General features: G+C 39.9%; 1 protein-coding gene across 2 annotated transcripts in view; it reads right to left on the minus strand.

The window, feature by feature from the left end:
• adamts17 (ADAM metallopeptidase with thrombospondin type 1 motif, 17) overlaps positions 1 to 21,945 on the minus strand; it is a 178,174-nt gene that overhangs the window by 128,308 nt on the left and 27,921 nt on the right. For both annotated transcript variants that reach the window (XM_036586807.1, XM_036586806.1), the window contains exons 4-6: positions 20,411 to 20,583; positions 13,730 to 13,813; positions 11,470 to 11,627 (exon numbers count right to left, since the gene is read on the minus strand). In XM_036586807.1, coding sequence (XP_036442700.1) covers positions 11,470 to 11,627; positions 13,730 to 13,813; positions 20,411 to 20,583 — 415 coding nt within the window. The remainder of the gene's footprint in view (positions 1 to 11,469; positions 11,628 to 13,729; positions 13,814 to 20,410; positions 20,584 to 21,945) is intronic.

A 21,945-nucleotide genomic window follows, 5' to 3' on the forward strand; every position in this document is an offset into this window, starting at 1 on the left:
AAATAGGCATATATTTTTCAAAAAACAATAAAATGAGGCTTTAAACTCTTCAGACATTGGGTTCCTATCACCACCACTGTGAACAATTCAGACTCTGTATGTTTCTCTAGAATGGACCCATATGGAACAAAAATATATGCATATATATTCTTATATATAGTCTTAGCACTTACAAACTTACAATGAGTTCTATATAATTCATTGTACATTTCTGTATATTTATACAACATTAATATACACCAGTGTGTTGCTTAACATTTATGTTCCTTATGTGGGAGACCAAGGTTCAAGTCCCACTTCAAATGGGATTCTACATGTAATATATGTAAATGTATTAATGTATATGCGCATATATATATATATATATATATATATATATATATATATATATATATATATATATATATATATATATAGATTAAATGTATGTAACGATGTTCAGATTTAATATATGCACATGTATGACAGATATATATGAAAGGACTGTACAAACACATATTTTGAAAAATGTCGATAGATGATCTCAGCATATGGGGGCATTTCAAGAAAATCAATAATAATAATGACAATAAGGAGAAGAAGATAAAGAAGAAGAAGAAGAAACAATAAATAAATATGATAAATAAATAAATAATAAACGTTCACCGTCTGAATTCAACAACTGCCTATTGGCTTCTATTATGAGACACTGTCATATCAACAGGTTTTCTAGGTGCAGGGAAATTTGCTGAATCAACTGGCTGTGATAATCGACTGCAGAGCGCAGATCCAGCAGATAAAGATGAGGTTGGAAAACAGGGGAGTATTCCTATAAGTCTTTTAGAACAAATGATGCTGGGTGTGAAAAGGCTGCAGAAGGCAGTTTCCCACGACCTCATCCTCTGACTGAGCAAGGTGTCAACAGAAGCACGTCAGTATCTGGACCTGACCGTCATGACCATGACCTGGCCACGGCACACACCAGATGCCAGGGTGACTGAGGAAGAGATGCAGACAGAGAGAGAGAGAGAGAGAGAGAGGAGGAGGGGGGGAGGGAGGGAGAGAGAGGGAGAGAGGGAGAGAGAGAGAGAGAGAGAGAGAGAGAGAGAGAGAGAGAGAGCAAGCGATAAACAAGCACCTCCACTGGGACACAAGCCAAACCCTAGTTGAGGTCTGGACAGCGTCCAGCTCCGCTTGCTAAGAAGAGCTATGCCCCCCACCCCAACCTCGCCCCTCTGCTAGACAACTTTCAAATGGATCCAAATGCGGCATCACTTTGAGTTACAACATCAATACCAGACGGCGCATCTCCTCCCCCGACCAAAAGAAACAAATCTGACATCTAAGCAGATCTGAGGCTGCTGTTTGCTTTCTCAGCAAGACTCGAGCTGCACCCAGGACGCACCAGCCTCACTCTGACAACGGCCAAGTTCCCCTCAGCTCCAGGCTTCCTCTGCACTGCCCCGGTTAGCAAAACACTGCTAATGGCTCATCCTGAAAGGTCAACATCAGTTTAAAACTCTGACAGGCTACTTTAAACCCCTCCCCCAGTTCACCTATCCATGCTCCACCCATTGATGCACTCCTTCTTAGCAACTGGTGTGAAGATGAGCTTTACAGAACACTGAGACAACTGTCAGAGTACACACAGTCGTATGCATATCACTGTTCTTGGAACAAAACCTCGTATCTCCAGAATGGTAAATTTACAGGAGAAGGAAAAAACATACTGTAAGTCAACGGAACCAGACCCCCCCCCAAAGTCATTTTGGGCCATTTCTTTAGGTCCATTCATCATGACATTTACACACAATGTAAAGGGCAACAGTCATCTTCAAATTATGTCAAAAACTGAAAAACGGTTTTCTTCCAACAGCAGCGATATCTTTTATGTCAAAAACTGAACAATGCCAAAAATGGAGATATGAGTTTTTTCCGACAGCAGCGATATGTTTGAACACTGTCAGTCAAACAATGTTTTACATTGTGTCGATTTTGTGAGTGAAAATAAATTACAGACAACTTAAATGGCATTTTTCTGCAGATTTTAGTGCAAATTTATTTGCAGAGTTTATTGGAAAAAATTAAACATAACACATCAAATGTGTCATAATGTTTGCACAGGCTACAATTTGTGTTTTATGGTTTTTCACCCAGTAGGTTAAATTCAGCAAATAAACAGTAATTGTACATTAAATGTACACTAATGTGCACATGGATGTAGAGGATGTTTTCACTTATTTTCAATTGAAAATCAAAAGCAACATGTCATTTAACCAGAAGGGCCCAAACTTTTGCATACGACTATACATTTAGAGTGCAATGTATTTCAGATGATGCCATGCTTGCAATTCAAAGTTGTTTTTTTCCGGGCTAAGTTCTGGATACTAACCAGGCAGGCATGTACAAACTGCAAAGTACTACGTAATTATTTTGCATAAAATGATGGCAAGTTCCAAGACAGCTTAACTAAATTACACTGAAATGCCAAACAGATTCTAGGTATTTTTCTAGGTCACTGTGAGGTACAATACCTAGAGTTCAGTGGAATTATCTGGCCTAAAATTAATAGTATGTATTCAGGCGTACTAGCTAAATATTACTGTAAACCACATGTTTAAGCAGAAAGGTAGCTCAGAAAATTCCAGGTATTCACAGAACTGTGTGAAGACCACTCTTCATTTATATATTAATTCTTCAGGAGATATTTCTGAGGAGATTAGTTACAAGATAATCCACTTGCATAATGAAGGAGAAAGTCAAACTAAAGCCAAACTAAAAGCTACAAAGAAAATGGGACTCCTAACAACCACCTGGAAGACCTGCTAGACACCAAAACTGCCCCCATCAGATAAACAGCACTTAAAGCTTTCATCTTTGAGAGAGAGGAGAAAATCAAGCTGCTTCAGATCTGAAAACATCCACAGGTGTTTCTGTCCATCCTTCCACTGTGAGAAGACAACTCAGCACTATGGGTCTGAAAGGATGTGTAGCTGTCAAGAAGACTCACTGAGAAAAGGAGATATCAAACAAAGAAGCTGAACAATGGACTGACCACCCCAGAGTCCAGACCTCAACATCACTGAATGTGTTTGATTACTTCAGAAAATGATCAACCAACTTCTAAGACTGATCTTTGGAGGTGTGTCTGCAGATTTCTTTGAGAAACTGAAAGTGAGTCTCCTGAAAAGAATGGAAGCTGTAATAAAGGTAAAGAGTGAATTAAATCCTGAAATGTGATATCATATTTATTGGTTGAGGCTTCTGTGTAATGTTCTGTTAAAGATATGTTTTCCAGGTTTTACTTAATGGGTGTTTCGGCTGGAAATTAAATGAATGAAAGGTGGTCGCTAACTTTTGCACAGTACTATATGGTAAGTAAGACTGCTGTTTGTTGGCAGGCGTAGATTATGCAACAAAAATATGTTAACAGTGTAACCTATCACACCCATATAAAATAAATAATTTAATATTAATAATGCACTCTAAATCAGGCATATTGACATTCTCTCAGTAGGTTGTAGGCCAGGGGTCAGCTCTGGAGACATGCGGCTCTTTTACTGCTCCACAGCAGAATTAGATTTTTAGGAAAAAAATAAAATAATCCTCCTTTGCAGTAAAATAAAGTTCTGCTGATCGTTGTAATACAGTTTTAGCAACAAACTTTCTTAAGCACTGGAGTTAATGTATAACTGCTAATTCACCCTTTAACCCTGAAAGTTGGTACGCAGACTTCAGGTCACCATAGTAACGACAACAGTCTTGCCTACCTAATAGATAATGAAAAGACAAAGAGAAAAATAGATTTAAGACAAACAATGAGAATTTGGAGAAAAATTGACTTATTTGTGTTTATAATCACTCCAGCTGGTTTCCTGATACATTTAATCTGCAACAAGAAACTGTAAAACAATTAAAAGTCGTGAGGCTGAAGTCAGTTTCTCATTCACCAGCTTCTCATTCGAATTTTCCTCTTCCACCTTAAATGCTGCAACAGTTACATTCTAGGTGGAACTGGAAAATTGGAACAAGAAACTGGCGAATGAGAAGCTGACTTTGGCCTCATAAAAAGTCAAATGTTGAGAGACATTTTACAAGAAACTCTTCAACTTTTGAGGAAAAGTTTCCTGCTTGAGATGTGGGAAAAGCAGTTATAGCTGAGCTACAGCTTAAAGCAGTGCAAAGTAAGCCTGCGTTTTTGTTTATTTTATATATTTAGCCTTAACTAGTACTTTAGCACATACTGAGACATTTACAGCCAAAATGGTAAAACAGACATAAAATGTTCCCAAGGTGGTTAGATTTTTGTTGAAAGGACAAAATGACTCTTCTTAACATTTGGGTTGCCGACCCCTGTTGTAGGCTGTAAACATTGTCCACCATTGTAACAGTTGCTATGAGAGAACACATATATACGCGGAGCATGGACAGGTCAATTAGCGGGTTTTGGGCCAACACAATGGGGAGGAGAAGATTATAAAGCACTTTGCACTGCCATGTCCCACCATCATCCGTGAGTGCAGTGCCACAGACAGTGCAAGGCTAAATCTGTCTGCAGAGCTTCCCCTTGTAATTCTCCTTGGCAGGATCAGCCTGCGAATGGAACCCTGTAATTTGACTCAACCAAAACCTTATTTTCAGCTCGAACAATGACTAACAGGTGAGGAGGGCCAGGCAGCTCTGTTGGGGGGTTGTTCTGAAGTCTAACATTTCATCCACTACTGCTTGTGAAAGTGGCAACTAAGGGAGGAAACAATGACAGGAATTCATCAGGATAAAACACAATTACATCCGACACCTGCATTAAATATATAAATCAGGAAAACTTTTAAAATGGTCCTTTTGAATACTACACTGGAATTCTTCTTCTAAAAGTTACTACTGTATTCATAAAGATACCAAAGGTGGTTAACTGTTATCGCAATACTGGCCTTTGAAAAAGCCTGCATAAGCCAATAACCAATCAATGAATATCGCATTGTGAGCTAACCAATCACAGATGTCCACTGGGTGTCTGGATTCACATAATCCGCATTACATAAATTACATTTACATTTACAAGTACAGCCACAATGCAAAATTATATATTGTGTGTAAATGTAAACATATAGCATTCCTGCAAATTTTGGTGCACAATTTCTATTTATTTTCTGAGTTTAACATATTGGGGAAAAAATAACACATAAAATCTAAAATGTGTCATGACTTTTGCACAGGGCACGTTTTAAGGTTTTTTGTTTCTAATATGTTAAATTCAGTAAATAAACAGTAACTGTGCATTAAAATGTCCAGGGCTGTGTTCTCTATAGAGATGTTTGCTTACTTTTAATCAGAAAACTAATAAAACGTCATTTGATCAAGGGCACCTACACTTTTGCATATTACTTTATGTGATGCAGGTGAATTGCAAATCATAACACATTTTCCTTCAGTATTATGGCGTATTCCAGATGTGGGCAGTACCAGAATGCATATAATGGTGTGACACGATCAGGATACCAGAAAGGTAACTGTATTCTGTCACAGTTACAGAAAAGACAGTAATCAGATTAGAGGTACATTATAAAAACAGGGCTATTCCTAGCAAGATTACATTAAAATCACTCTTCCACAGCAAATTTTTCAGAAGTGCAACACTATTTTTTTCACCCCCTGTACAGTTTTTGCAAACTTTCGCATGTGATACGAACTCAACTCACTTTACCAATCTCTATTGTCTTGTCAAGCTGGCCGGACAATTGCCTCAGCAAGTATTTACAAATGTCAATAGGTTTTATCTCTGCTTTATCATTTTGCTGTTTTTGGGTTTATTTTTTACAATACACAGTCATATGCAAAAGTTTGGGTGCCCCGTCAAATTACATGTTTTTGTTCATTTTATAAGTGTAAATAAGTTAATACATCCTATACAGAGAACACAGTTCTGTACTTTTTAATGACAGACAGACAGACAAACAGAAAGACAGGGAAATGCACAATAAATGTTCTATAAAAAATTTATGTAAAATGTATCTATAAAAATCTCAAGAAAAGCAAACATCATCTCAAGCTTCTTCAAAATTCCACCAATTTTTGACATTTGCCTCGGTGACAGAAACCAAGGGATGCAAAATCTACGCCACAGGTTTAGCCATTTTATTTACTGTCCAAAATCACCACTAAACCTACCCATGTCTTCAGAGTTTTATATGGAATGTTGATGAAGCTAACTTGTTTTGGGACTATTTTGCCTCACAACACCCTGCATGTAGCTCTCTCAAAAAATATATGTTGTGTAACATAAGCTTATTGCAAAACAATGTCTTGGGCATCAGAAAGCATATTGGTAAACATTTTGAGCTTTCAGAGGCATTAAACTCTTCCGACGTCTGGTTCCTATCACCACCACTGTGAACAATTCTGACTCAGTAAGTTTTTCTAGCAGAGCATTTCACACCAAACCAATCGGAATGACTATGTTTACATCTTAATGATGTAATAATGCAGATGTTTTGGAAAATTGGTGAAATTCACCCTTTTAAGCTCTTCAGCCGTCTGATTCCTATCACGACCACTGTGAACAATTCTGAGTTGTTAAGTTTCTTTAGAATGGAGCATTTCACACCAAACCACTCTGAACGACTTTGTATATCTTAACGACTTAAATATAGAGAAACTGTTGGGATTCTCCTTCAACAGGTCTGGACGACACTTAGTTGTCTCTTAGGCATAAAGTACTCAAATCCCTCCAAATGGTTTTTGATGTGGCCTTCCGACTTCCTGCCTATGCTCCCTCACCGATTTACTGGATTTGACAAACAGCTGGGTGGTGATTATAGCTCGTGTGGAAGCTATGAAGCTTTAGCCACCACTGCTAACTCCCATTAGCGCCAACATCATATAGCAAATGTGACAAGGCCTGCACGACCGCTGTCCTAGCTGTCACAAAACAGCACCTATCTCAGGCTATTGGAGCGAAAGCGACATAGCAGAGAGTTCGAGCAGAACAGAAGCCGTCCTTTCCCTAGAGACCACTGCACCCTCACATCCAGGAGCGCACACTTCAGACTCGCTCCAGCTGAAAACCACTCCAAATATGTTTTCGCTTGCTTGGGTAAGAGAAAGTATTCTAAAAACTCGCTCTTCTGAGAAGTTTTCATATTTCTGTTTGCTTCTGGTCAGTCGTGTTGCACTTGTTTGGGTTTGCACATTCCAACTACACAAACAAGCGTGTTTAGCCTTTCAGACCTAAAGGCGCAGTGCACTAAATTTCAAGGAGCCTGTAGCTCATTTGATTCCACTCAAACAAACACTGTTGTTTGTGTTTTACTGCTCAGCCAGAAATCTGGGGCTAATTAACGTAGGTGCGCCCCTTTTGTACATCTGCACTGCACGTACCGGTTATAATCTCGGATTTCACATGACAAGGGGAATACAAACAAGACTGAACACTACAGTTCAAGTAATACGACTCTGAACAATCATCAATTTTGTCTCGCAATTTTGTGCCGAACTGTAAAAGGACGTTAGTGGCTTGGCCTGGTTCATCTCCCACAAGTCAGCTTCCCATTCAGTGAAAAATGTTTTAACGCTTTAATCCTTTGCCTGTTTTGGAGGTCACTCAGTTGAACTATTTGGGACCTCTGTTTGACGGAGGTTGACCGAATGTATTTAAATGGAAATGTGCACAATTTACAAAACTTTTTTTGATTTTCATCTTCCTAGGCGAGTCAGCAAGTCAACATTTTTTATTGTGTCGGTTCTACAGGATTATTTGATATAAAAGAAGCTGCAGTTGTGCTGTCCAATTAACCTCTGCATGTTGATCTTTGTGCATGTTCTTTCACTCCTCGTTGCTCAATAGCAGCTCAACATTCACATAGAGAGTCAACAGGGCCCTAGTTAATCAGAGTCATGGTGAAAACTGTTTTATTTCTTTATATTAGTTAAAAACATCCAAGCTGATTTTCATTTCACCACTGGGGGGTTGCAGTAAAAGGTTAAAAGGTACGAAGGTGATGAAGATAATTATCAGCTATATTTTACAAATACTGATAAAATTTTTAGTCAATGATTTGCGTGATGATGCCTATTGTGAAAAACAATAGTGGAGACATGAAAATATAATTCAATTAAGATTTTTCTCCCATTCAAGCAAGCTAAAGTTATTTGTTATTTGATAAAGCAAAACTAATGAAACATCAAGAAATTATGTCATTGTTTCGTAAGTCTATTTGCTGGGTGCCAGCTGACCAAAGTGGTCCCATCTGCCAAGCAGGTCCGCCCTGACATCATCCAATCTAAGTTACATCATTATGTACTGCTTAGCAACTGCAATAATAGGCTTCCAGTGTAACGCTGGTTTATGATTTATTTCACAGAGTGAAGCTACTAAGCTAGCTGTTTAGCTTTTTGCATTTAGTGAAAGTACTCCAGTAAGAGCCCCTCATTAGAGCCCCTCAATTTTATCTTGTTGTGATGACAGACAATACAGAACATCTGAACTACAAGAAATTTGCCTGTGACAAGCCGAAAATGAGTGGAGCAGATCTTTATGGGTGGAAAGTTTAACACCACATCACACTTCATACTAAACATGTAGACCAGAGATCACTAATAGGTGGACCGCAGTCCGAGTCCTGACCCAGACGCTGTCCTATGCGGAACTGGACCTATAACTGATAAACTATGGACAATTATTTAATTTCGATGGGGTGGTCCTATTTTTATCAGCGTAACTTTTCCAGCCTTTACGGTACGGCTTTAGCGGCCTGGGAGACTCACAGACCAAATGCATGTGCTGTAAATATCACACGTGACGCTACTCAGCCAATCAGATCTGTGCATTACGTTGAGCTCTGAGACTCGAGTGAGTGGAGGGACGAGGCGAGACACAGCAGTCGGAGAAGAAAGTGAATCAGAGGGAAGTTATTTCACATAGCTGCTCTAAAAAGAGAAAACTGACATTAAATATTGTTGAAATATTACTGAATTGTACTTTATTTGATTTAACATTCAGTTGTTGACTGCATAAGATGTTGATATAACTAACAGGCTACTTCAGTAAACAGTATATGGCACTGAATCATAACGCAAGTTAGACATTATGATGTTCCGGACCTTTGCTTGAGGAAACTTTCTCTAACTGGACTTTACTGAATTTTAATTCAATTTAAAAGACCCCCGATATGGACTAAGAAAACTAACACTTATTGCACTTCTTTTTAGTGGAGAAAGATATTTCATTCTTCCTACTCAGTTCATGTGAACATTAGCAACGTTTGAAATTTTTTTTTATTTTTACACTGAAGTAAACTACTCACCAAGCTATGGGGGTGAGGGGTACACCATTAAATAGGATGGTTCTTCAAGGGTTCTTTAGTAAATGATTCCATACAGAACCATGAACACTTAAAGAACATTTCGCATGGTTAAAGGGTTCTTTGCATCGTGAAACGTTCTTCAGATTGATGGACTATGTACTGTAGATGGATCTACATAGGACCTTTTTGAAAAGGCACCAAAGGAGTTCTTCTATTGTTACGAAGTCAAGCTTGTAACATTAGAAGAACCCTTTTGGTGCTATATAGAACCCTTTTCAAAAAGATTCTATATAGAACCATATACAGCACATTCTTCATGAATCTGAAGAACACTTTCATGATGCAAAGAACCCTTTCATCATGCGAAAGGTTCTTTGAGTGTTCATGGTTGTATATAGAGCCATTTTCTTTACTAAAGAATCTTTAAGTGTATACTTTTTGTCTACTTCTCAAGGTCCAGCAAATCTAGATAACGTAGAGGATGAACATATTCCATTGAATTAAAATAAATTAAAATTCCAAATACAAGCAAACCTGTTGTACTGTACAGTGAGCTGTTTGGTTCAGTTTTACCCATCCTCTTATTTGATTGGTTATCTCATGAAAAACAACAAGCAGAGCTTAGATGCGTAAACATTTTTCAGCTTGATCCGTGAGGATCTGCTGTGGAAAAAATGCAAGCCATATCGGAAAAAAGCGGAATCTGTGTCCTGCCGTAGGATATAATGGCAATTTAAACGGAACACACTCCACTATTTGAACGCACCTTTAATCGATGTAGCCTTTAATACAGCTGAGGCAGCACACATGAAGTTTAGCTTTGCTTTGATTGTTTTTGCTGCCATAAAAGCATGCATAAAAAGTAGTGGGTTTAGTAGGGCATAATGATTTGTTGGTGGGGCACTGCCCCACGAATTGACCCCCTGACGCAGGGTCTGTATCACCATATAAAATAACAGTGGACACAAGATCTCTATTTAGCTCACAATTACCTCATCATTAGCTTGCCCAGAAGGATCCCCTTGGAAATGAATTAGCCTTGAGGCCGTCACAACCTTCATATTAAATGACGTTAGCTGGCTGGCAAGCTGTTGCTATCTGAACTGTGCTGATTCATTCCTAGTATTACTCTTGTATGCTCACTATCACTTTATAGTATGTTTACACACAAACCTCAGCAGCACTTTGAGCAAAAACCGTTTCATAGTACAGCCTTTCAGTCCATGCAGGTAATCACCTGTGTGATTTCAGCCCACGGATAAGCATCTATGACATCAGGTGGCCCAGCTTGGCAGGGCAGACCACCACAGTCACCACACCAGCAGCAAACTTCACAAACATTATTTTAACATTTTAACTCAATTTTACCACTAGCAATATGCTCAAAAAGTCAACTGAGTCTTAGCTACAGATGAACACTTTCTCGGCTGCAGAAAGCTCCTCTGCAGCTCTGCAAATGGTAGGGGGGTAACCAAAGCCCACCTCGACACGCTGTAATTTGCCTGTGACGCACTCCTGCCGCCCTCAGCCATCTTGGCATTAGCGTTCCGACAGATGTTGATCCTGTGCGCTGCATCCTCATAGTGAGGGCCTTATGCCGGACGAGGTGGATCATATTTAACCCGGCGGAGGTGGAAACAAAAGCCCCCTCTGTCTGCTCCCGCCGCTTTCCCCCGGTAGCTCCTCAGGCCCAGGAAGACGGATAGCATCTGACAGGCTAACATGAGCACGTCGCTCTCAACAAAAGGATTTCTTTTTTTCCCCTCGTTCTCTGAAAATTATAGCAAGGTAACTAATAATGCCTAATCCGAAAGAGGGAGCGCGAGCTTTTTCGGCTGCCAGGAGCGATCGCTCGGAGTGGTGAAGACAGAGGAAGATTGGGAGCAAACCTGCCTCGCTGACGGACTGCTAAATGAACGGATCATTAGGGTCCATCATGGCTCAGGTACTAAAGGAGTCCAAATTATGTTACGGCGTAATGAATGAGAGAGGCCAAAAAAAGGGTTCTAATCCGCTAAAAGCACCAGAGCACTGACAGACGGTGAGCATCAAAGGGGTGAAATAATGAGAGAAAGTGAGAGAACGAGTTGGAGAAAATAAGCAATGTCAATCAAAAACAACAGAAAGATAAGGTGGTGGGGATGGACACTGAGATAGCTGAAAAAGAGAAGCAGGTGAACAGGCATACCTGGTGACCAGCACTGCTACATCCATAGGAGGTGGGTCATCTCTACCTCCAGGGACGTGGTTGTTGCCAAGGTAACGAGCCCCTCCATACTCTTCATGCTGCCAGTGGCAGAAGCTCTCCAGGGCTTTTTCACCATGATGGCCCACCTTCAGCTTCTCCTAAAGACACCATTGGACAGCAGAACTTTTCTTCATATTGATAATATTATATGTCCTAGCATAGTACACAGATCAAGCTACCTAAAGTCACAGAATACAACTTGCTAACAGTGAATAAAAACCCACTTCAAATGACTTAAAACCCATAATGCTAACAATGCTAACCAAACTATTGCTTAACTAAGGATTAGCAATGTGAACTTGGCTGGGCAAAGCACACCTTTGAAGACAAACACTCTACACATGTAACAAATTAAAATCAGTCTTTACAAACAGTCAAACCCATAAGCATCATCCTCATGATGCTAACAATGCTAATAATACTACAGTTTGACTACGTATTATCAGTGTTAGCAAACCTGGGCAATACTTTACAAACACTTTATACAATTCACTACAACCAGCCAAACCTCAGGAGCACCACTTAGTAGGACTTTCCATGATGCTAACAATGCTAATGCTGATAATACTACTGTTAGCAAACACTGGCAAAGTACTCTGTTGATGTCTTCATAATGCTTTTTAGCCCAGTGGCTAAAAACTCTACTATACAATAGTGGATGCCATAACCCATGTGTAAAATGTCACAGAACTTGCTAACATGGCTAACAGCAAATGAAATATCTACATAAAATGAATTAAACCCATAATGCTAAAAATGCTAACAAAACTAATGCTTAACTGACTGCTAGCAATGTGAACATAGCTGGGCAAAGCACATTTTTAAAGATAAACACTCTATAAACATAACACATTAAAAACAGTCTTTACAAATAGTCAAAACCCATGAGCATCATTCCCACGATGCTAATAATGCTAATAATACTACTGTTAGACTATGTATTATCAGTCCCAGATAGCGAGCATATATCGGTCCGCTGACTTGATAAGGTCGGCTCCCCGCTAACTGTACACCACTGCTGGTCCACCCTCGGACCACCCAGACTACAGTCCTGCAAGCTCTAACTAGTTTTTAATCTCCTCAAACAGATTTTAAATGCACACAGTCTTAGACAAATATTGCAAACAACTGAGAGAGAAAAAATAATCACTAGGCCTGATATAAAATGACCGCCATTGGACTGCCAGCTTTGCCATCAGTGGGCCGACAGTGGTCCACTATCCTCTTGCTATCAGGGGTGTTAGCAAACCTGGGCAATATTTTACAAACACTCTTTACAATACACTACAACCAGCCAAACCTCAGGAGCAGCACTTCGTAGGACTTCATTTCCATGATGCTAACAATGCTAATGCTAATATTACTGTTAGCAAACACTGGCAAAGTACTTTGTTGTAGTCTTTATAATGCTTTTTAGCCCAGTGGCAGGCAGGGTGGGAAAAAAAGAACACTACTACATAGTGGACGCTGTAACCCATGTGTAAAATGTCATAGAATGCAACTTGCTAACACGGCTAAACAATGAATAAAAACCCAACTAAAATGAGTTATGAAACCCGTAGTGCTAAAAATACTAACAAAACTATTGCTTAACTAACTGTTAGCAATGTGAACGTAGCTGGGCAAAGCACTCTATATAATACACTACAACCAGCCAAACCACCACTTAGTAGGACTTTATTCCCATGATGCTAACAATGCTAATGCTAATACTACTGTTAGCAAACACTGGCAAAGTACTTTGTTGTTGTCTTTATAGTGCTTTTTAGCCCAGCGGCAGGGTGGGATTAAAAAACATTTTTACTCACATTGTGTTGTCTTTTTTTGACCCAGTGAATGTGAAGTCATACTTAGTCCAACAGTTGGAATGAACATTGCACTGATAGCTCACTGTCCATAATACATAAATGACTTTCGGACATTCATCATTAGCTGTAATCTTCGATCTTTGGAGTACCTTCATGTTGATTTTAAAGCACTCTGTGGGTCTTTCAGAGCGGAAAGCAGTAATAAAGCGCACACTGAGAAAAGCTGTGGCCAAAACCACACGCAGGCCAGGATAATAACTTCACAGGCCCGGAGGACAGGAATAAACAGGAGAAATGCAGGCTGGGTGGCTCACAGTCTTAGGAGAGATTTAGTGCGTTTAGGGGTCATGGAGGTTAAGCCTGTCAGGAGGGGTCACAGGGGTCAGACTTACCGGGCGGGAGTGGAGGAGGACCAATTTGGTGACCCGAATGTTCAGCTGCACGCCTAGACTCTGGTGTTGAAACATATTATACACCTGCAGAAAGAACAAGAGAGAGAGAGAGAGAGAGAGAGAGAGAAAGAAAGAGAGAGAGAGAGAGAGAGAACCTACATATGACTTGTTTCAGTATATTAGACATTCCAATGCAGCACATTCCAGAACATTCCTTTATTAAAGACGTTTTAAATATAGAAATAAATAAAGAAGAGACGTGAGAAGAGTAGAGAAGAAAAGAGACATGAGAAGAGAAAAGAACATAAGTAAAGAGAAGAGAAGAAGAAAAATTAAGATGAGAAGAGAAAGAGAAGCAATGATCAAAAAGAAGTGACGAGATGACGAAAAGTAAAGAGAAGAGAAGAGAAGAAAAGAGAAGAGAAGAGAAGTGAAATGAGTGCAAGTGAAAAGAAGAGAAATGAGGGCAACTGAAGAGAAGCGATAAGACTACAAAGAGATGAGAAATGATTAGAAGAGATGTGAGATGGACAGAAAAAGAACTGAGAAATGAAGATAAATGAAGAGAAATATAGCTAAAAGATGAGCAGAGAAGAGAAATGAAGCCAAAAGAAGAGAAGAGAAATGAAGCCAAAAGAAGAGCAGAGAAGAGAAATGAAGCCAAAAGAATAGAAGAGAAGAGAAGAGAAGAGAAGAGAAGAGAAGAGAAGAGAAGAAAAAAGAATGCTGTTGCTGTATGTTCTGCCACACAGCGCGGGTGTTAAGCTGTGAGCTCCACATTACAAAAAACCTTTGTGCTCCATAGATTGGATAAAAGAGAGACAGCTGTTTTGCTGACATTTATGAGGCTGTTTAAGCAGCATGGGGAGCGGACAGAATGAGGAATCAACATCTGGAAGGGAGGACCTGAAGGAGCCACTTCACATCAGCGTATTTACACCAGAAAGAGGAATATTTTCCACAGCGGTGTCCTCACTGCTCTCCAAAAAAGAGGTGGGAAAGAGCAGAGGGAGGATGAGGGAAGGTCTAAACTCAGACTAAATCACACCCTGCCTCATTCAGCCGAGACTTCTGAACAATGCCTGAGGAACAGAGGCCCGCACATCTTCATAAAGCCGGCCATTACTGAGAGGAGAATGACTCACTGTGGGAAAAAAGTCACATTTCAACACATTTGCTTTGCTTGGGAAAGAGTTTTAGAGTGAGTCACTTCAGATGATTTTTGCTCTAAAAATCACTCAGGTTGGGTAGATCGGATGTAGTTTATTTCCCATGTAGTCCAGTTAATGTTATTATGGTGAATTCAACATAATTTCCAACCTGATTAGCTACACATATTAGACTTTAGTAGCATATGTTGAAAAAATATGCCTCTAAACCAGGGGTGTCAAACTCAATGAGTAAAAGGGCCATATTAAAAAAATCTCATCAAATCTGTGGGCCAGAGAAAAAAATGATTTTATTTTATTTTTACTTAATGTTGTGCTATAACACAAACTGGCCATTGTTTATTTAAAATATGCAAAAGCTTCAACTGTAAAATACAGACAAATGTCCCCAGGAGCTCAGTCTTTTAAACCTACCTATTTGCTTGAACTAGACACCTGACATCCTTTCTTTGCGGCAAGTTAGTAAGACGTGGGCTCAGTTTCTGAGCTGCTGAGCTAATGATAAGTGTTTATATTGGTTGAACTGCAGCTGAAATGCATTTAGTGTGTTTGGTGATATGACTGGGTTGAAACTGTGTAGAATTGTGTAGAATTGAGGTGTAACCTCTGTCCAATAGATTACTGTTGGGGTAGTAGAGTCAGAGCACATTACGTTGCAGTGCATGCTGGGTACTGTAGTGCAGCGCATTGTGAAACGGGCTAATATTAATGGAAAATTAAAATACTTTTGCAGGCCAGATAGCAAAAAAGCGAAGGAGGGTGAATCCTCATCATCAAAGAAGTGAAAACATGAAGCAAAACAAAATCAGGACAAGTCACCGTCGGTTCTACTACACGCTTGGAAAGGGAGGGGGATTCAGTTGGTTGCAATCTGCAACCTCACCACTATATGCTACTTAATGTTACACACTGCACCTAATAACCCAACTCGGCTGCAGAGAGTTAAATACGGCACGGTAAATTTGAGGGTGAACTGAGTCGGATGCAACATTCTTGTTGTACTGGTTTTACTCAAAAAACGCTTTTCATGATTAAGAACCATTTCATGATGCAAAGAACTGTTTAATGTGCTGTAGATGGTTCTATATAGAACTTTTTTGAAGTGGTTCTATATAGCACCAAAAAGTGATCTTCTATTGCTACAATATTAAGCTTGTAATAACAGAAATACCCTTTTGAGTGCTGTTTAGAACCCTTTTTCAAAAAGGTTCTATATAGAACCATCTACAGAACATTCTCCATCAATCTGAAGAACCCTTTCCTTATGCAACGAACCCTTTATTTATGCAAAGAACCCTTTATTTATGCAAAGGGTTCTTTGAAGATTCATGGTTCTATATAGAACGATTTTCTTTACAAAAGAACCCTTAAAGAACCATCTTTTTTAAGTGTGCAGGTTAAGCAAAGTGAATCCAGACAAATGTGTTATTAAGAGCTTAGTTGTTTAAGAGAGGGAAAAAGAGTATCGGAATGGTATCGGCAGATACTCAAGGTTACATTATCAGCATCGGTATCAGACATGAAAAAGTGGTATCAAGCCACCCCTAAACATATATACAAACCAGGGTGCTGCACAGCAAAACAGAGTAGATAACTGGCATGGCTGAAGTCAGTGATGAGACTGTTGGGTGCAGCCATGCTTAGCCAAGCAGCTAACCAAGCAGTGAGTAAATCATCTTAACCATCTAATATAGTCTCCAGAGTGACTACATATCACACAGACTCTCTTTTATGTGTTTATTCAGAGACAATGGGGAAGACAAATGACGAGTCATGCTAAAATCTGAGTTTCCTACATTTTGGATCAGTGCTGCAAACCATATAAATCTGTAATACTTTTCACTTTTCCCATAGGGAAAAAGATTAAACCTGTAATACTTTACATGAGAATGACTAGAAATTGATGACACAATGACTTTGTTTGTTTGAATGGGATTTTGGTTAATGTTCTATAAAGCTTGTTCAACGTAGCAAGTGGGCAAGGCATGGATAAGTCAGCTCTTTGGATCATTTTCAAGGACCAAACATAAAGAAATCACAGTTTTTATCTTTGTTAGAGACTTGATTTGCGTTGATAATTTAGACTGCAGAATGCAGACATTTGATTCAGTACAGTTTCTCACACATACAGGATCCCGGCCAACAGGCCTCAGACACGAGGCAAAAAACATCTCTGTGGAAAAAGTCTTGCTTTTGGTTCCTTATATCAGTCATCTCACTGTTCTGGAGTGCGGCTGAGAGCTTTATGCTAACAGGTGCCAGAAGTGCTGAACTGCACTTATACCAAATGCTTTTCCAAATAAATTTAACTGGATACATGATATACACATTCTCAAACCCTAAAGCTAATTAAGCCAACTTCCACAGTCCTTCTTCCAAAATAAAAGCCCAGCAGTTTTCCCCTATAGCTCCTATGCTAAGCTCTTTCTTGTTTTGGGCCAACAATCCAAACATAATATTCTCTGCTTTGGCAAGTTTTTCATAAAGACCACCCTTTGTTTATTTAATTTCCAGTCAAAATGGCTTTTAAGTACAATTTATTCCTTTTTTGGGAGTTTTAACATAGCGCTATGGGTCTGAAAGGATGTGTAGCTGTCAAGAAGACCTCACTGAGAAAAGGAGACACATCAAACAAAGAAGCTGAACAATGGACTGACCACCCCAGAGTCCAGACCTCAACATCACTGAATGTATTTGGGACTAAATTAAATGCAAAACGCTAAAAATGCAAACAACTTCTAAGACTAAACTTTAGAGGTGTGGCTTCAGATTTCTTAAAAAAAAAACAAATGTGAGTCTGAAAAGAACCGGAGCTGTAAGAAAGCTAAAGAGTGAACACACTGAATGTCTTCTGCTTTTTTTCCTGATGCTGAAAAATGAATAACATGTACTCAATGGCCTTTTTGACTGAGATTACATACAAGAATGGTGGTCTCTGACTTTTGCACAGTGCTGTATTCTGAATGACCACCTGAACATTCCCAAAAAAAGAATCAATTTTTAAAGAAGCGTCGTCATTATGTCAGAGAGCATATGAGTGTGTGTGTGTAAGAGAGTAAAGGAAACTGTAGCTCTGATAAAGTGGTTTAAGTGCTTGCCAAGAGTGTGATAGACTTGTAAGAGACTGTGTGATGTACAATCCTGACCTTCAAGAACTCACTCCCTCTCTACCTCTTTCCATCATCAGACAGCTTTGAAAAGTGCATCTGGCAAAGCTGGAGCTGGGCCTTCTTTGGAAATCAAGACCTAAGACCACCCCCTAAGTCCTAAAGTGGAGGCCCACTCATGGTAGCACAGCACAACCCATAATGATTACTAGTTCTGGATCACAAGCAGCGTTTTTCAAAGGTGTTCAAAGGAAGCTTATCACTCCTACGTAACTCAAAGGTGTTCGACAGAGCTTCCTTACATTATATCAAAGGTGTTCAATAGCTAACTAACTCTAAGTCTAAAGTTCCTCAAAGGACCATCTTCACCCCAGCTGATCCCAAGGGCATTTAACAGATATCCATCCCAACCCATCCCAACATTATTCAGAGTTGAATCACACCAACTTATCCCAAAGGTGTTTAGTGGAGCTTCTTTGCTCCTGCTCATTCCAAAGGTGTTCAAAGGTGCTCCATCATCCCAACTAATCCCAAAGATGTTCATATGAGCTTCATGATCCCTACATATCCCAGAAGTGTTCAATGGAGCTTAATCGTTCCTACTCATCCCAGAGTTGTTCAAGGGAGATTCATCACTCCAACTCATCCCAATGGTGTTCAGTGGAGCTCCTTTACTTCATCCTAGAAGTGTCTGATGTTGCTTCATAAATCCAAAGAACATGTCTCCACAGTCTTATGGTGGGGAGCTTTACAATTCTCTAGCTGCACATAGTGAACTTAGGTTTTTCCAATCATTCCAACTCATCCCAAAGATTTTCATAGGAGTCTCATTACTCCAACTTATCCCAAAGTTGTTCAACTGAGCTTCATCACGCCTACTCATGCCAGAGTTGCTCAGTGGAGCTTCATCACTCCGAATCATCCAAAGGTGTTCATTTGAGTTACTTAACTTCATTCATTCGAGTTACTTAAGCTAATTCAAAAGATGTTCAACTGAGCTTCATCATTCCAACTTGTCCCAAAGCTGTGCAGTGGAGCTCCATTACTTTATTGATGTCTCATGGTGCTTCATGAATCCAAAGAACATGTTTCCACAGTCTAATGGTGGGAAGCTGTACACTTCTATAGCTGCACATGATGAACTTAGGTTTTTCCAACCATTCCAATTTATCACAAAGATATTTCTAGGAGTTTCATTACTCCAACCTATCCCAAAATTGTTCAACTGAGCTTCATCACTCCAACTAATTCCACAATTGTTCAAGGGCGCTTCATCATTCCAACTCATAGCAAAAGTGTTCAGTGGAGCCTCTCCAGTCCTAATCATTCCTAAGAGGTTCAATAAAGCTTTATCACTCCAACTCCTCCCAGAGTTGTTCAATGGACCTTCATCACTCCGAATCATCCAAAGGTGTTCACTGGAGCTTCTTAACTTCAACTCATTCCAAAGATGTTTAACTGAACTGCATCACTCTAAATCATCTCTAAGGTGTTCGACAGAGCTTCATCAATGTAACTCCTCCCAGAGGTGTTCAGTGGAGCTCCATTACTCCAGTTCATCCTGGAAGTGTCTGATGGTGCTTCATAAATGTTTTCTACAGTCTAATGGTGGGGAGCCTTACAACTTGTCTAGCTGCACATGGTGAACTTTTCCAACCATCCCAACTTATCCCAAAGATTTTCATAGGAGTTTTATTACTCCATCTTATCCCAAAGATGTTTAACTAACCTTCATCACTCCTACTCATGCCAGAGTTGTTCAAAGAAGCTTCATCTAACTCATCTCTAAGGGGTTCAGTGGAGCTTCGTCACTCTGACTCATCTCTAAAATGTTCAGTAGAGCTTCATACCTCCAACTCATCCCAGAGTTTTTCAGTCGAGCTTTATCACTCCAACTAATCCCAGAGTTTTTCAATGGAGCTTCATCACTCCAACTTATCTCTAAGATGTTCACTGGAGCTTCATCACTACAACACATCCCAGGGTTTTTCAGTGGAGCTTCATCACCATGACTCTTCCCAAAGGTGTTCAGTGGAGCTTCTTCACTTCTACTCATCCCACAGGTGTTCAATAGAGCTGCACCACTCCAACTCATCCCACAGATGTTCAGTAGAGCTTCATCCCTCTAACTTATCATGTTCAGTGGAGCTTCTTTACACCAATTCATCCTGGAAATGTTTGATGGTGCTTTATAAGTCACATTGCAGCCACAGGTTTGTATGTGGCTGCTCTGGAGCGTTCCACTCTACTGCCAGGTCTCTTTTACATTAAGATTACATGGATGTGTGTGCACAGCTGAACACCTGTGCAAGCAATGAGTGCACAGTAAAGTAGCTGAAATGACTAATCAGAAGGGACATCTGGGTACTTTTGGACATTAGTGTAAGTGTATATGTGAGACCCACCATGTTCATGACGGTCAGCAGAAAGCGTTGGGCAGCCTCCGCTCCATGATACTGCACCATGTCAGAGTCAGCCACCACCACCGTCTCCACTGTGTACTCTCCACTCAGACGGATGGCATTTCTCCTCCCACGAGCTTCCTCTGAGCTTTTAGACCGCCGCTCCTTTCGCTTCCCTAAACACATGCAGACATGCTCAAGATCAGGGTCATGAATTTTACCATCGACAATGGTACGCAAACATGCAATGCATTGAGGTCCCAACATACTAAGCTTTCAGACACAAAATAGATGCATTCTGCTGGCATGGCATTCTGCTGGCATTCTGCTGGCATGTTAGGAAAAAACCTTCTTTACTCTTAATGTAAGTCAATGGAACCACACTTTTTTCCAAGTCATTTCGGGCCATTTCTTTTGGTCCACTCATCATGAAATTTACATACAATGCAAAGGGCAACAGGCATTTTCAATTTATGTCAAAAACTGAAAAAATGGAGATACGAGGGTTTGTCCCGATAGCAGTGATATGCATACGCATTTGGGGGGGATTTATGCAAAACATGGAGGATCAAGCAAATGTAGGTGGAGATACTACAGATGCAGCAGATTACATATTTCATGCAACATATGAATGTTTCAGAACAGAGGTCAGTTTTGCATGGAATTCTCAAACCAATTTTTAAAACTGAATTAATAAGTAATAATATCTCAAAAGCGTGCAATACCAGTGCAAGGGGGTGGTTTTAATGAAGTGGCAGGTCACTGACAAATCTGAGTCCAGACAAATCTCAGTCAACATACTAAATATGTAAGCCTAAAGGGTGTTAGGTAGAGATGGAAGGAGCGAACAGCTATGTATCGGTATCGGCTGATTTTCGGCCCAAATATGCGATCAGCTATTGGCCGACATTTCTCTAACTTGGCCGATCATGAGAAGTGATCAATGACGAAAAACATATGAACCATATTTCCCGAGTTAAGGATTGCCGCAGCCCTACGTGAGGCCCCTTGTTCACAGGACCCTGCAGTCAAACGCTAGATGGAAATACAGACCTTTTGACTTTTGACTACAGGACTAAAGGCCAATTCACAGAGTCTGATTTTTACGGACGAAAAAAACAACGTCAGGTTTTTAATATAAACACACGTATATTAATGCTGTCTTTCACTCTAAGATCGAAACCGATGGACTGTAACGCTGCATAAATCTTTTAAGCAGAGGCTGCTCTATTTTCTGTGTTGTACGAATGCATTAAAATCAAGCTGACCAATCAGAGCTCTGTATTGTGGCTGCAGCCAAAAGAAACGTGGATGGCAGCAGCACAAAAGCTTATACGTCAAGCAATAAGACTGAAAAATGCAGAGGCTGAAGACAATTTATGCCGAACAAGAGCTGAAAGGCTATGAAAGATGATGAGTTTGCTCCTTTTTAATGCGAGGAGCAACAAGCAGAAGCAGAGCCTCGAATTCCTGTAAGAGGTGGTGGAACTTTGTAGAATGGGACTCAGTATATGCACAGTTTAGGTACAGTCCTTAAA

Source organism: Colossoma macropomum, unplaced genomic scaffold (genome assembly GCF_904425465.1).
Source record: "Colossoma macropomum unplaced genomic scaffold, Colossoma_macropomum, whole genome shotgun sequence".
Classification (NCBI taxonomy): Eukaryota; Metazoa; Chordata; class Actinopteri; order Characiformes; family Serrasalmidae; genus Colossoma; species Colossoma macropomum.